The 17,669-nt window shown below is 36.4% G+C and overlaps 1 protein-coding gene across 2 annotated transcripts in view; it reads right to left on the bottom strand.

The window, feature by feature from the left end:
• The window catches only part of GNAT3 (G protein subunit alpha transducin 3), a 61,831-nt gene extending 48,467 nt beyond the window's left edge, over positions 1-13,364 (bottom strand). The window contains exon 1 of one of the 2 annotated variants that reach the window (XM_021063492.1): positions 12,864-13,364. Coding sequence is in view for 1 of the 2 variants with exons in the window: in XM_021063493.1 (XP_020919152.1) it covers positions 1,821-1,938 (118 nt within the window). In the remaining variant the exon portion in view is untranslated. Of the gene's footprint in view, positions 1-1,820; positions 2,938-12,863 lie in introns of those variants that run through there. The other variant, XM_021063493.1, reaches the window with a different exon arrangement.

The raw sequence follows: 17,669 nt of genomic DNA, 5'->3' as shown, positions 1-17,669 counted from the left end.
ATCTTAATGAGACCAGATTGAATATAAAGATTATACTTTAGAGAATTTGCATTCAATTCAAAAAATAACTGAAGTGGAGTTGTTACAAGACTTTATTGTTTTGACCCTCGACAATTTAATCATTAGACATAGAACTGACACAGAATCCAGAAGGGAAAACATAGTCAAGTGTTTGAAATATCATTGAAATAGGAAAAGCTAAAGAGAATATGATTAATTTTTTGTAACTAAGATATGACTAAGAAGTTCAGTCTGCATATTGTTTGAAAGTAAATTCAAGAATATTATATGGTAGCGCTGGAAATGACTTTATGCAATTTTGATTGTCTTAGGAAAGTAAAAGATATAAAGGAAACATTAATGATATTTGATATCTCTTCTGCAGAATCGAACCCTTTCTTCTTGATCTAGCCCACCACTTTAAAAATACTTGATATATTGAAAATATATCTATTCTTTTGAAATTTTATTCAGACATAGGGATTTTTAATATATTCCAACACTGCTCACATGCCATTGTTCTTAGTATAGGAGGGACACAGAATGCATTTGCATGAATGCTTGATTTTTTTTCCCTCTCACGTTTTATTTGCTTTCTCTATATCCACATTACTTTCACTCTTGACCAAAGCCTTAGAGAATACTCTGGAGGTTAGGGAAAGTATATGTGCTAGTTTCAAGAGAGTTGATTCCTATGTCTCTCTAAGTTACCAGCCTCTCTAGGTAGATACTTGCAAGTGCTGCGGGCAAGTGTGAGGCTTTGGAACTTGGGCATAAAGGGAGAAAACATTTCCTGTCCTTGGAGGAGAAAGTGCTAGGAATGTCATAGTTTCTGAGTCACTTTTGCCCCTGGTACCAAATTAGACCCAGCAAAGGGACACATGCACACACACATACACACAAACACACACACAAAAGAGAGCATTTTGTTATGTGGAAGATTCACAATTCCGAAATAAAATGAAGTCCTTTTATGTATAACTAAGATCAGGAGGAACACACAATTATGAATAAATTAAAGCTTTTGTATTATTTTCATAGGTCTTTATTTGAAAAATATATTTATCTTCTAGTGACCATGACACGTTAACATTTGTTTGTATATTTAGAAAAATGTGTGGCATATTGATTATTTTCATTCCTTCAATTCATTGAACACTTATGGAATTTATAGTTGTGGTAAAATATTGTACTGAATTTGGAGGAAATAAAAGGTAGAAGAGACATAACTCCTGATCTGAATGAATATTTAAGTATCCTGAAAGGATTTAAATGGAGGGTTTTTTTTTTTTTTTCCACGTATGCAGACAACATTACAGGCCTGTTCAGGAGCCTGAATGATATTATTAATGTGAAATAAAGTATTTAACCACTACTCTATAAATAACTTGAAACTAATGGTTATTATAGCATAAGTAATTAAATAACATTAGTGTTGATACCAATCAACATATTTTCAAACAAAATGACATAAAGCTTTAAAATGTGTAATAAGTGATTGTTTTCAATATTAAAAAAGTTGATATCCAGGAAATGACTAGGATAAAATAAGAAAAGTCCATGAGTTTTTATAATAATAGATGATTGACATAGAGAAATGAGTCATCTAATAAATATTTTTCTCTGCTTAACTAAAAAAAATGTAATAAAATCCTAAACAAAAGCAAACTTTATAGAGTTCATATGAAGTCTAGTTAAGTTCCAAACACATTTTCATAATAAACCTTCCATATGGTATTTCGGTTAAAGTTTGAGAAAAGTAAAATATTATGGATGAAACAAATCAGGGTTTTAAAGGCAAAATAAAAACACGATATTACCTAATAACAGCAACTTGACAGTTCTTGCATCTCGCTCAGCATCTTCCTGAAGCTTTTTCTCCAATTCTTTTGATCTCTTGGCAGACTCTTTGCTTTCTGAACTAATGCTGCTTCCCATCTTGTAGTGTTAGATACTTGTCAGTTTATTTGCTCAAACTTTTTAAAATGTACAGCACAGCTCTTGTTTGGACATAGGATGCAAGAGCAGTGCTCTGCTGAAGTACCAACAGCGCATTCCCTCACTCCCTAAGACACTGCTTTGACTAGGGAGATGCTTTCCAAGCTGTCACCTGATCACAGGGTAAAACTATTCAACCATAGAGTTGTATGGTTGGCATGTAAAGAGGAAATTCATTATGCTTTCAAATTAAATGGATACTTCTGGGACATCCTCCAACCTGCTCATCTTCCTTAAAGAATAGCATACCATACATAGTGTAGAAAGTTGTCAAAATCTGAATGAGCAGTTCAAATGGAGTGTTTCCCACTTATATCTATCTATCTATCTATCTATCATAGGCAATCCTTATTACATGATGTAAAGATATTATTAATAATCAACAAAGTTTGCATCTTATCTTCAGATATTTCAGTCTTCAAATTCTTTGTAATTACTCCAGTGTCACTATCTGAATATTTATATTCAATCAGCCAAATTTATAGTCTTGCTATGCTTAGATTATGTCTCAAAGTGTTTGACACTCTCGTAGCCTCTTTCAGTTAACTAGAAAATACCTTTTTATGAAAAAATGGAAACAAATACATGTAGTTCTTACATCTATAAACATTGTTGTATTGCCAAACATAGAATTCAACACACAGTGCTCTTAAATTATTTGCTTTAGTCTCATAGGATTAAATTGTACAAATTGAGCTTTTACGCATGTGAGAAAGTCAATCCATCAACATTAATTGAGATCCTGCTCAGGGTAGACACTGAAATGTGTTCAATTTAGGCAGTGCATTAACTCTTTGGGACCATTAAGCAACAGCTGCTATGCTATAAAGACGTCTATTGATTTAGTACCAAAGGAATAAAAAAAGCAATAGTCTTTGAAACCAGTAGGTCATTTGGTTTTTCCTGAAAAGTAAGAACCTTAAATATACCTAGATATGTCCATGCCTTTAGACCACCCCAAGAGATGTCTTGTCCTTCCTAAAGGTCTGTGAGCTTGGGGATGGAGATTCCTGTGTAATTTTTTGTTTATATTAATCAAAAAGCATTTAGTAGTCAAGTGCTGTTTTCCTTATGAACATGTGGTAAGCAGGCAAATCTCTCAGTGCACATTTTGGGAATTGTGAATGTACCTAACCAGGAAATGCTAGAATACCGTCTGTCCATCAGCATGTCAGGGCCATTCTTTTGGGATCATGGGCAGTCTGAACAGGTGGGCTTTTGCATATTCATAGAACAAGGAAATAAGTTGCCAAATTCAATACAGAGTCCTGCTTTGTTTACTTTTTCACATAAAATATTAGGCTGCCAATACATAAGCATAGTCAAATCTTTCTGAATTTCATTCTTCTAAAGCCATGTTATGATAGTATAAAGATGTGGAAAGGCAGGTATGCGAGGGTCCATGCAAACCATGCAGTGTTGCTATTACAATGCAAAGGGCCTGCTCCAAAGGAACAAAGATTTGCATTGATTGCTTTATTTATGCTTACGCATGAGGACTGAGTCCACATTAACAGTAGCACATAAGAATACAAATATTAAACTATTCTGATTTTTGTTTTTACATCAAAATTGAACACAGAGTACCCTGAATATAAAAGACGCATGTATGTCTCATAGCAATTATGAATGGATAAGATACTTTGTATAATTTGATTCAAGTAAATATACCCCATAGCTTTTTAGTGGGAACATACCCTGGCTTAGAAAGGGTACATATTTTACTGAGACTCCCTAAGTGGGTTACTGACAAAAACTGACCAACTTTTTCAGGGGTAGAATTGTATATTTTCTGCACTGTATTAAATTACAAATTTCCACTTTTCTGTTCAGCCCAGAATATGCAGTCATCAATTTCGTGAAATTATTATGTGATTTTTTTTTCATCAGTGACTAAAATTCAAGCTGCATCTATATTTAGGGGAGGGAGGCTGGGGAGAGCCATGGAGAAGAGAAAGGCTTTTTTCTCAGCCCTCTCCCCTGGGTACCTGGGACACAGCTCTGCTAATGAGTTGGGGTTGATAATACACCTATTAATCCATGTTGCTTCACTTAGGCTTTCTGGGCCTAAAAAAAATGATGAAAGTAAAATAGTAAATTCCACTAGAGTGAGGACAAAATCTTACTAGTTTAGATGTTCTCCACAGTCTTTGGTACAGTGCTAACCCTAGGAAATATTCCAAAATTATTTCTTGTTAATATATTCCAAAATTATTTCTTGTTAATACATTGATAGGGACCTAGAGCCTTTTTTGTGTGTGATCTACTGAGGTCACAGTATGGTAAGGGTTTCTATTCAAGGTTCAGTATCATGGTGGGTCTATCTCAATACCCCAGAAATTGTAGAATTGCCTTTAAAAATCAACAAATAAAAGCCCAATTTTCATTGGGCTGAAACAATGTAAGTATCTACAATTACAACTGTTAGCCCAATATTTACACATTTTTTTCTCAGCCTTAAAAATAACACCAGCACCCTCCTTTTTATTGTTAAATCTTACTCCATAGTTGGGAAAATAGAAGATGACAACAGGAAAAATATAACTAAATTGATGGGGATTTTTTTAAGAAAAAAATGTGGTTGTACATTTTGTTCTTAAAACGAGAAACATAAAGCTATACAAGATTCTATCATGTAAAATTTATATATTGATCACCTAAAAGAGGTAGATTGCTCTGTGTACATATACACACACAGATAGACACACATGGGGTTGCACAACCCAAACACACACAGCAAGAGGCATTGTGTTGGAGCATTGTGGTCTTCTGGAATAATCATTAAAAATAACTTAAGAATGTTATTCCTATTACTTTTTCTTAAAATTACAGTATCAGCCTGATTGAGAATATCTTGTTTGGGCACCAGGCGTGCAAGAAGGAAAACTGAGGAGGTAAAACACAGAGAGTGAGCCCTCTGTAAGTCACTGAAATACCACAAGTTTGCATGGTGTGAACAAATTTTTCCTCTTGCTATTTTTGGTCAGGGTTCTGTGGTCTCTTCAGACTAGGATATTAGCCCTTAAACAGTTTGAGTAACCACTATTTTACATTTATAATTCAACATCTAGCTTGAAAGAATATGTGATTATTTCCTACTTGCTTTTAATATCGAGATTTCAACCTAGGTTTTAGAGATATGTCTTTTGCCAGTATCACCTCATTTTACACAGTCATCAAGCTTGATTTCCCCTGAGATTACGACATGTGGCTGACTTCAGTAAGTGGTTTCAATGGCTCAGCTCCTTCTGGAAACTGTCAAAACAGGATGCCATCTGTAATATTCTTTATTTTGTTCCCCTCTCTCAAAGGATGTGTTGACTTCAGGCATTAGGTCCCTGGGTGGTTTGAGTCCTCGTTCCCTTAGCAATGACCCTTATCCTCATCTATTCCCATGAAAATTAAGGCAAACCATCCCTTCTTTGCTAATGGTACTCAACTGTGCATTTCTTGGAGTTCTGTGCATGGTATTTCCTCCAGAGAGTTTATGTCTCTGGGGACCTTCCTGAGAGCAGCCTTTGATCTTGAGGGAATAGTGCAAAACTTGCTGTTGCAAGTTAGCACATTCAGATGGTGCAATAAGTTTACAGTGCCAGCCTTCAGCAGCTCTTACATCTTAAGAGGTAATGCAAATAGGTACTTTTATTTATTGGAGTTGATTTCAATCTTTACTTATTCTATATACTCTTCTTTGTAGATTAGGACGTAATTATATATACATAGTGATCATTGGAAATAAAACATGTTACAAGCCTAATTGACAAAGATGAGAGCCATAATTATTTCCCAAGGGGCTTCTTCCTATCCCCAATTCTTATTTTAACATGTTTTTAAATAGCCCTTTAATGTAAAATTTCCATTCCATACCCCCTTAATATTGTTTCTCTGTACTTCAGTCCTGAGTCTTACAACCACCTCTTACTTAGGTTTCCTGAGTCTAGTTTCTGCCCTGTTCTGATCTAACCTGTCTGCTTGTACCACATTAAATTACCTCAAACCTAAGTTTCATTATATTACTTTTCCTATTGGAAAAAAAAAAGTTAAGAACTTATTTTTTTTACCATCTCTTGTATTAACCCCATTGCCATACACAAAATAGTCTAGTCTACACTATTCAACTCTTTATCTGTATTTCCCATTACTTCTCATAGCACATTCTCTATTATAGCTGGGCTTTTATCTCTCTCCTAATTTAATATCCCAACTTAGCTTTCACTTAACGCTTTTTTTATTTTCTCACTGGGAAAATCTTGCACCTCCATAGCTGACTTTTTCCCATGTACCCATTCTTTAAGAAAGAACCTCGTATATTCTCCATTATGCTTCACCACTATCCCCTATTAGGTGATTCTTTACTTTCCAAATCCTTGAAAAGAATATACTGCTGATAAGTTTGTCCTTCCTCACTAACTAGCCAGGGTATTTTCCACTGACCATGCCCTCCGGTTCTTCTCTTCTCTCGGCAGGCTCTAAACTGAGAGGACATAGAGAAAATCTTGTTTATTGAAATAATTGGTGAATAGTAAGTTATCCATAGATGTATGCTGTTTGACAGCTCTTTGCTCTGTCTTGAAAATGCATGATTCTCCTTCCCAAATGACTGCAAGTATAAAACATCACCTCTACGATTGTAGGACTTCATTTGTTCAACAATTCATTTATTTAACAATTTTTTTTACTTTTTTAAATTTAAGTATAGTTGACTTACTATGTTGTGTTATTTTCTGGTGTACATCAAAGTAATTCAGGTATATGTGTGTATGTAAATATATTCTTTTTCATATCCTTTTCCATTATGGTTTATTACAGAATATTGAATATAGTTCCCCTGTGCTATACAATAAGACCTTGTTGTTTATCAATTCCATGTATAATGGTCTGCATCTGCTAGTCTCAAAGTCCTAAGCCAACCCTCCCCCACCCCACTCCCCCTTGGCAACCACAAGTTTTGATGCTGAAGTTTTCTTTCAGATTTACACTGGATTGGAGCTGTCCACCTTATTTAAGGATATGACAGCTAGAGACTGGGTAGAGTAGTAGAAAAGGCTTCTATTGGACATTTTTCTCTGTGCCAATTCTTCCTGCATAAGCCAAAAAAGAAAAATGTGTATTCTGCCACTTATATTCATTCCAATTATACATTTGGGGTTTCAAGAAAGGACTACTGGTTGGGTCGCTGAATCTTTTGGATCCCCTGTTAACACTGATGTGGTTCAGGATACACTTACTACCTGACTCTCTTATGTCTCTACTGTAACATGATGGCTGTGATGCTAATACTGGTCCCCAAGTATGAAAATAAACTCAGACCTCCTAGGATTTGGTTAGTAAGTCTTCATTCCATATATATGTCACAGTGTTGAAGATTTCTTCTTCATGAGGACCTTTCAGTAATTACATTCTGGCTTTGAGAAATAGCTCAGTTCTGGAAATAGGACGGGGACATTATTCTTTTAATGATTACCCTTCACACTTTGGGTTGTTTAAATTCAGCAGTACTCATATGACCTGCTCATTTATTTTGGTTTTAAGAACACTTTGTTGTATTGATTGTTTCCACATGTCGTTGGATATCAGGCTCCCCTGGCTGCCACTCTGACCTTTACTCTCTTTATAGTATTATACCTGCTTTGGTTCCCATAATTAAATGCTGGCACCTTGTCTCTATTATTTGGGGGTCATATAATTTCCATTATAAGGAAGCCTAGGTCTGTAACTGCATTTTCTGGCATTAACCCCTGCCTATAAAAAACCACCTCAATAATGATAAATTCCTCCCCTCCCCCTGCAGCTAGTACATTCCTTACTATTTTGATATGTGGAAATCTATTTGATAATTTCCTAAAGTTTGATTATTTTTACAGTCTAGAATGCTAACATCTCTGATCCTTTTGTTGGCTTCCTGTATCATTTGCCGTGGGACCACAATATATCCAGACTTCCAAGAGTGATCCTAGAAAACATTGTATCATCTCCTGGGGTGTTGGCACTTTGCATAATAGGGAAGAGGTTCTGCATAAAACCTTTCCTTTATCCAACTTTATGTTCCACCTTCCTTTGATCTAGTATGCTTAACATCCAAATGTATATATTTTATGTATATTCACATGTGTGTAGACACACACATATACTCTTCTAGCTGCTGCAAGTACATGTTGGTTAGTTTCTGGAGATCTTTTGGTATTTGGACTCTTTGTTCTGGTAGCAGATCCAGAACATCCTTGGTCAGGTTATATAATAAGTAGATAATCATTGATAAGCTGGTCTCCTGGAGCAGTGGGTATAGATCCTCATTAGGTTGAATATTATAAGACAAAGGACTCTACATTGTCTTCATGCAAGAGATAAGGCTAGCTTTTAAAAGAGAAGAGTATAACACTTTTGCCAGCTCAGAGGGTTCAAGTAGAATTGGAGAATTCAGGGCTTTTTGATGCATCAACCAAGGCATCACTGGGCTAATTCTTTTGGCCCCATTCCTTTCTAAGAAGACCTTTGCTTTGGTGTAGTTATCTTGCCAAGGTTAAAAATTCAATCTTCTGTGGAACTGTGCTATCTTTATAATTAAGTCCTTTGCCTAGTCATCACTTTTTACCCATTCACCTCCACTGCAGGGGATAAGAGTCTCTTCTGATGCAGCACAGAGGATCATCTGGCTTTTTCACTTGGCATTATGTTGGTGATTAATCACCCTTGGCCTTCCATTGCCTTTCTTCAGTGAATTGACAGCTCCCAGTAATAGTGTGATGCTACAGTACTTATAATTTCTATTTGTCCTTACTCTTTCAAAAACTCAGATTTTTCTCAGTATACTGTTTTTCACTGATATCCCGTCTCAGATTACCACCACTGAAATTTCTAAAAACTTAACTTCTACTGCAAGCCAGGGGCTATCAGCAATTACCCTGCCATCAATAATGGGACTAATTGCCCAGTTGGCTGGAGGTCGGGGATGGGGACCTGGGTAATCTAGTTCCAATATCTCATTTTAGAGTCTGCTTCTTAGGATCACTCCTGATACCAGCTTTCTCAGATTAAGTTTTTTCTGAGAAACAGAATCTGCAACAGAGCCACATGAAGAACAGGGATGGGGAACACTCTTGGCAGATATAATTATATGGAAGGAGGGAGGCAGAATGATTCTTCAAAATTTATTTCAGAAGGAAAATGATCCTTACCCTCCCAACTTGCCCAGTCACTCGGTGAGGGCTGCCTTTAGGTGGGAATTAGAACCTTGGGCAAGGCAGCTTCTTTTGATCAAGGACCATTCCCTATAGAGAGACTCAGCTGCCAAAACTCCTAGTGGGTGGAGAGCCTCGGTCATGAAAGGAGCTCTTAGTGGTGCAGCGACTGTTCACTTCAGTAAAATGTAGACAAAGCTATCAAAGACATGAGGCATGAAAAACACAGATGTCTAGAGAAAAACAGATCTGAGCAAAGCGAATAGCAAGTGCAAAGGCTGGAAGGCAGACACTTGCCTAGTATGATTTGAGGTATTACAGGGGAGCCAGGGTGGCTGGAACAGAGTAAAGGCAGGGACAGTAGTAGAAGAGGAAGAGAGAGTGAGTGGGCATGGAGTGGGTCGTTCACATTTTCGAGGGACTCCTAAGCTACCTAAGGACTTTGGCTTTTACTGTGAGAGATTGGAAAACACTGCAGGGTTGTGAGCAGTAGAATAAATTGATATAACCAACATGTTAACAGGGGAATTCTGGATAACATGTTGAAAATTTGTTAGGAAAATTTTGCAATAATGCAGGTGAAAGGGAACATGATTTAGTCTGGATTATCACCATGATAACAAATATACATATATTAGATACATGTTACAGGTAGAACTGGCAGAGTTTGAGAGGTGCAATGTTCAAGAGAAAGAGAGGAGCTTGAGTAATTGTAAGAATAGGGTTTCCTGAGATGCGGTATCTCATACTGAGATGAGATATACTGTGGAACAGGAACAAGCAGATTTGGAGGAGAAAGATCAGAAGCCCAATTTTGAATATCAAATATTTAAAAATTATTAGGCAAATTTAAGTGTTCAAGCAGGGTACCCATATATTAGTTTCAATATCAGAATTCTGGCCAGAATATAAATTTTTTAAACTGAGGTATACTTTATAGTGTTCTGTTAGTGTCTAGTGCAACAGCAAAGAGATTCAACTATATGTATACTTTTTCAGATTATTTTCTTTTTCTTTTTTTTTTCTTTTTTTTTTTTCTTTTTTTTTTTTAGAGCCGCACCTGTAGCATATGGAGGTTCCCAGGCTAGGGTTCTAATTGGAGCTACGACTGCCAGCTTATGCCACAGCTACAGCCACGCAAGATCTGAGCCGCGTCTGTGACCTACACCACAGCTTATAGCAATGACGGATCCTTAACCAATGGGGCAAAGCCAGGGATCAAACCCACAAACTCAACGTTCCTAGTTGGATTCGTTTCTGCTTCGCCACAATGGGAATTCTTAGATCCTTTTCCATTATAGATTATTATAAGATACTGAGTAGAGTTCTCTGTGCTATACAGTGTGTCCTTACTGTTTACCTATTGTATACATAGTAGTGTGTTTATATTAACCTCAAACTCCAAATTTATCTGTCCCCCTGTCCTCCCTCCCACTGATATCCTTCTGGGAACCCTAAGTTTGTTTTCTATTTCTGAAAGTATATTTTTGTTTCATAAACTCAATTGTATCTTTTTTTTTTTTTTTTAGATTCCACATCTAAGTGATATTACATGAGGGCTAGAATATAATTTGAAGGTTATCAGCAGATAATGAATTTTAAAGCTAAAAAATTAGATGAAATAATGACAGTGATATATAAAGAGAGAAAAGCTCAGGGAATGTGTACAAGGTCATTTGAAGAAGTTGTAGAAGTTGCTGCTAAATGAAAGAAGAATCAGGAGAATATATTGTCTTCCTAAAGCCAAGAGAAGAAAGACTCTTTTTTTTTTTTTTTTTTTTTGGTCTTTTTGCCATTTCTTGAGCCACTCCCGTGGCACATGGAGGTTCCCAGGCTAGGGGTCTAATTGGAGCTGTAGCCGCCGGCCTACACCACTGCCACAGCAACGAGGGATCTGAGCCGCGTCTGAGACCTGCACCACAGCTCACGGCAACACTGGATCCTTAACTCACTGAGCAAGGGCAGAGATCAAACCCACAACCTCGTGGTTCCTAGTCGGATTCGTTAACCACTGCGCCACGATGGGAACTCCAAAAGACTTTTAAGAGAATGGAGTGATTCACTCTCTCAAATGCTACTGAGTGGTCAAGTAAAAAATATACTGGTAATTAACTTAATTAAAAACATACATAATACGAATCATTGAATCCAGGCAGGCCTACATCTAATATTTTGGGGGCTGGAGTATCATTCAAAGCATACATAATACACATCTAAATAGTTATAAGTCAAGCTTATAAATTTAAAAATAAAATTTATTTCCTCTTTCTTAAAAAAAGTAACTTCAAGAGATCCCTGGTAGCTAGCAACTAAGAACTCAGCATTGTCACTGCTGAGGCTTGAGTTAACTGTAGACATGAAATTATACTTTACATAGCACAACAAAAGGAGAGAAAAATGCAGTCATTTAAACAGATTAATTTCTCTTCCTACTTCCATCAAGCAGCCCATGATAACTGTCTAACCCATATGGAGGTAAAAAATAGAAATGATGACAAACAAGAGTGAAAATACAGGAACCTGGGTTAGTGTTGGCAGATTAATGGCTTTGTGACTGCTTTCAGGCTTGCATATGCTTTTGCTGGAATGGAAAAAGGGGAAATAGCAAGAATAGAAGGATAGCATGTCAACAATACAGTCCCTTCTCAATTACGTATTATCAAATTTTACTACTTTTCCTCTCTCCTGTATCTTTCTCATTGGCATATACATGAGCATCCTGTTTGGGTCACCACCCTCAACTGGTTAGCATGCCAGTCCTCTCATTTCCTTGCCTGGCAAGCACCTTGAAAGCAATGTCCATTGCAGTCTCTAACTTCTCTCCCCTATGCCATTTTTTTTTCACTCTTAACACTGTCTTGAAACCACTATTATCAAGGACAATATTTCTAAAATCTGTACCACCTCTAGATTCTGTCAAGAGGGGACCCTTCCCTGGGCCCCACAACATGGAAATCCCTCCGCTGGCTCTTCATAGGCTAATGTCCTCCGCAGTGAATCAAGAAGGACAGGGGGCCAAGGGGAAATGCCTACCTGGAACCTAGGCTCCTCTTCTAGCCCACACTCCAAAGAGCCAGAACCCCATAGTTTCCAACTAAAATCACTTAATCCCACTTCAGCATCTTCATGGGCCTCTTCTGTGAGTCTGACCACTCAAGAGTAGATCACACTACTGATATACTTATCCCTATGCCAAAGGAATTGCCAAAGGCAGCTGTTTGTAGGGGTGTTTGCAGAGCTTGGCCAAGACTTGCACTGCCAAAGTTCTGTCACAGCAGAGCACTGAGTTGATGGTAGGAAGAGAAGGGAGTCAGGATCCTTACACTTTCATGTATCAGTATTGAAAAGGTGGCACATTGGACTAAATTTGAACATATCTTTTCACAGCATTATGAAGCTACTTTTTCTTGGTCATGTTGGTGACAGGCCACCAACATGTATATGTTTGGAATTAACATATACATACTACTATAAATATAAAATATATAAGTAACAGGAACCTATTGTATAGCACAGGGAAATCTACTCAATACTCTGTAATAACCTATATGGTAAAAGAATATGAAAAAATGGATATATTTTTATGTATAACTGATTCACTTTGCTGAACACCTGAAACTAACACAATATTGTAAATCAAACTATAATCCGATAAAATAAAATAAAATAAAAAGATACAGATCTTACCCAGTCATTGCAGAACTTCACTGTATGTACCAACTTTGGCCCCCTTTCTGTGATTCATGTTATGAATCCTATTCTTGCTATTTCCCCTTTTTCCATACCAACAAAGCACATGCAAGCCTGAAAGCAGTCACAAAGCCATTACTCTGCCAACACTAACCCAGGTTCCTGTATTTTCACTCTTGTTTGTCATCATTTCTATTTTTTACCTCCATATGGGTTAGACAGTTATCACGGGCTGCTTGATGGGCAGGAAGTGAAATTAATCTGTTTTAATGACTCTATATTTTCCCCTCCTTTCATTGTACTAGGTAAAGAATAATTTCATGTCTACATTGAATTGTCTTTTCATTAGCAAATTGTTAAATGATTGCTCTGCCTGTTAGTTCTACTTGAAGTTCTACTGAAGTTTTGAACTGTAGTCACACTGTAGAATGATTCTCTTGAAAACTACAAAATGATGTTAGCGCAATACTACAAATATACATGACCAGAGAACTCCAATACGAGAGGTGTATTTTTTTTAAAAAAAAAACCCTTCACTGATTTGTTTTGTTTTATTGAAGTGTAGTTAATTTACCAGGTTGTAGTCATTTCTTTTTTTTTTTTTTTTTTTTTTTTTTGTCTTTTTAGGGCCGTACCCACGGCATATGGAGGGAAGTTCCCAGGCTAGGGGTCAAACTGGAGGTGTAACTGCCAGCCACAGCAACAACAGATCCGAGCCACATGGTCAACCTACACCACAGCTTATGGCAACAACAGCTCCTTAACCCACTGCATCCTCATGTATACTAGTCAGCTTCATTTCCATTGAGGGTGTAATTTCTGCTGTAAAACAAAGTGACCTAGTGATATATATACCATGTCCTTTCTTCTGTAAAAGCTCAGAAGCTTCCCAGAACTTCCTATTTTCCAAATGTCACATTTCCTCCAAAGCCGCCCACTAAATAAAATATCATAGTTCACACCTGTTCTGTCTTCAGAAGTTCATGTTGCCAAAGTTGTCTTCATAAGCAATAGAGAGAACATCAAACAACCCAGTGAGCTGAAGCCTTCTTATCTAAAAATTAAGATACTAAAATTGTCACAAGTGAATGAATAAACACATGAGAGAATAGTGGGACAGTGCCCTACATATGGCAGTTTAAATGTTTATATGCATAGCCCTGATGCATACACACACACACACACGCACACATACTTTTCTTGGTCCTGTTCCAAAAAGAGGTGTTCTGATGGCATTCACCTAGGTAACCAGTTGTGATTAAATCTCCAGTACAATTCTTTTTCCTGTAGGTAACCTAATGGACATGTTTATCAGGATTTTCCGTAGATTTCCTGTTGTGGTTGCTGTGCTAGTTATCCACACCCTCCTTCAGGACTAAAGGAAGGACTTTTCCCCTACTTGCTGGAGTGTTTCTGCCTGATAGCTGAGAACTGTTAGTTCTCTCCAGAAATTTCCCTCAGCTTAAAACATCTACCTCACCTAAGGTCACACAACTCAAAGCAGCTACTCCGCATCCAATGCCTGGTGCCTCAAATCAGGACAAATATGAAGGGCTTGGCCAGTTTCAGAGATCCCTCTGGGATTATCTGACACATTGTTACTACCACACTGCAGCCCAACATCTCCCTCAGTTTAATATGCTACTTTCACTTCCCCCACAGATGGTGATCTTGGGAGCCCTCAGACATTAGTCTGTTTCAGAGTTGGCTTCTGAGGGAAGCACATCAAGTAACATTCCCCACCCTATTACAGACTCCCACCACTGCCATGACTTTTAGCAAGTCTGTACTTAACACTGAACTCTACTGAATAGCACCATTTCAACTCAATCAACCAAGGCATCCCTGTCACTCACTCTCACTCCATTCCCACATCCAAGGACACACAGTCTATTCATTTTTCTAATTTTTTAGAATTTTTCTATTTTTTAGAATTTTTTAGAATTTTAGAAATTTTTAGAATTTTTCTATTTTTTAGAGTACACATGCATTGCCTCCCCAATTATCAACATGCCCCACCAAAATGGCACATCTGTTACAATTTGCTGAACTAACATTGGCACTTCATGGTCACTCAAAAGTCCACAGTTTACATTAAGGTTCATTGCTGGTGTACATTCTATGGGTTTGGACAAATGTGTAATGACATGTGTCCATCATTATAGCATCATACAGAGTAGTTTTACTGCCCTGAAAATCCTGTGTTTCACTTATATATCCCTCCCTTCCCACTAATCCCTGACAACCATTGACCTTTTTACAATCTCCATAGTTTTGCCTTTTTCAGAATGTCATATAGTTGAAATCATACAGTATGTATCATTTTAAGATTGGCTTCTTTTACTGTATTTTATATTTAAACTTATGCCATGTCTTTTTGTGTCTCAGTGTTTTGCTTTTCAGCACTAAATAATATTTTGTTGTCTCAGTGTACCACATTTTATTTCTTCCTTACGTACTGAAGGACATCTTGGTTGCTTCCAAATTTTGACAATTATAAACAAAGCTACAGTAAACATCTATGTGCAGATTTCTGTGTGGATGTATATTTTAACTCCTTTGAATAAGCATCAAGGAGCACAACTGCTGGATTATAGGGTAAAGTATGTTTAGCTTTATAGAAACCACCAAAATGTCTTCCAAAGTGGCTGTACCATGCATTCCCACCAGCAATGGATAAGAGTTCCTTTTGCTCCATTTCCTTGCCAGCGTTTGGTGTTTTCAGTGTTCCAGATTTTGACTATTTCCATCTCATATGTGTGTAGTGGTATCTCATTGTTTTAGTTTACATTTCCCTGGTGCCATATGATGGAGGGCTTATTTTCTTATACTTATTTTCCATCTGTATATATTCTTTTGTGTCTTTCAAAAATTGGTCTAAATTATTAACTTTGAGTTATTACATTTGTGGGCACAGAGCTATTCCTTCAAATGTCAATGGGAACTGTAATTACTTTCTCCTTTGCATTTCTAATATTAGTAATTTGTGTATACTTTTTTATTAATTAGCCTATCTAGAGGCCTATTTATTTTATTGCTCTTTGGTAGAAAAAATACTTTTGGTTTCATTGATTTTTCTCTATTGATTACCTTTTTTTCAATTTTATTTCTTCTGTGATTTTGTTTATTATTTATTTCCTACTGCTTCTTTTTTATTTATTTTGATCTTCTTTTCCTGGTTTCCCAAGATGGAAGTTTAGATGATTGATGTTAGATATTCTTTTCTAACATATGCATTCAATGCTATGAATTATCCTCTAAGCACTACTTTCACTATACTCTACAAACTTTGATAAGCTGTATTTTCATTTAGTACAAATACTTTAAAATTTCTCCTGATATTTCTTTTTGACCCATGTGTTATTTAAAAGTATGCCATTTAATTTCCAGCTGTCTTTTAGCTATTGATTTCTAGCTTAATTCCACTATGCTCTAAGAAAAGACATGGTGTAATTTCTACTCATATATTTTTTAAGGTGTATTTTATGGCCTGGAATGTGGTCTACCTTGGTGAATGTTTTATGCAAATATGAGAAGGTTGTATATTCTGCTGTTGTTAGATGAAGTAGCCTACAGATGTTTATTATATCCAGTTGATTGGTGGTATTGTTGGTACAACTAGGTCCTTAATGATTTTCTGCCTGATGGATCTCTCCATTTATGATAGAAGAGTGTTAAAGTTTCCAACTATGATAGTGGATTCATCTATTTGTTCTTGCAGATTTATTAATTTGTTGCTAGGTAAATATACTTTAAGTTTTGTTATGTGTTTTGGATAGTAGCACCTTTTATAATTATGTAATATCCCTCATTATTATTTCTCCTTCAATATTTAAGAATAATTTTTCAGAGTACAAAATTTCAGATTGGTGTGTTTTATTCTCTCAGCAATTTAAATATCTCACTCTATTCTCTCTTTGTCTGCATAGTTTCTGAGGAGAGGTCAGAGGTAATTCTTACCTTTGCTCCTGTATAGGTAAGGTGGTTTATCCCTCCAACTTTTTTCAGGATCTGTCCTTTATCTCTGATTTTCTATAATTATAATATGGCTATGAATAATTTTGTTTTGTTTTTTGTTTTTGTTTTTTGTGTGTTTTTTTGTTTTTGTTTTTTGTTTTTTGCATTTATCCTGTCTGAGCTTTCTGGATCTGCGTTTGGTGTCAGACATTAATTTGGGGGAAATTCTCAGTCATTATTTTTTTCAAATATTTTTTCTGTTACTTTTTTCTCCTTCTGATATTTCCATTACACATATGCTATACTTTCTGTACTTGTTCCACTATTCTTGAATATTCTGTTATACTTTTATTCATTCTTTTTCCTCTTTTTTAAGTTTTTAAAGTTTCTGTTTAGATATCCTCAAGCTCAGAAATTCTTTGCCTCAGCTGTGTCTAGTCTCCTAAGTCTATCAAATAAATGCCTCATTTCTGTTAGTGTTTTTGAACTCTGGCACTTCTTTTTGGTTCTTATTAGATTGAATATATCTCTGTGTTGCCCATCTGCTCTTGCATACTTTCTACTTTATTCATCAGACCCTCTTAGCATCTGAATCATAATTTCTAATATTCCCAGTGTGATAATTCTAATAACCCTGCCTTATTTGAGTCTGGTTCTGATGCTTGCTCTATCTCTTAAAACAGTATTTCTTGGCTTTTAGTATACCTTGTAATTTTACTGAGTAAAAGAACTGCTGTATTTCAGTAATGTGGTGGGGAAGTGAAGCATTCTGCAGTTAAATCCCAGTTAAGTGAGTCTGTGCCTCTAGACTGTGAACTTCACAAGTGTTTCTCAGTTCTCCTTCAC

The sequence above is a fragment of the Sus scrofa genome, chromosome 9 (assembly GCF_000003025.6).
Source record: "Sus scrofa isolate TJ Tabasco breed Duroc chromosome 9, Sscrofa11.1, whole genome shotgun sequence".
Lineage (NCBI taxonomy): Eukaryota > Metazoa > Chordata > Mammalia > Artiodactyla > Suidae > Sus > Sus scrofa.
This window is presented reverse-complemented; position numbering and strand designations above follow the sequence as displayed.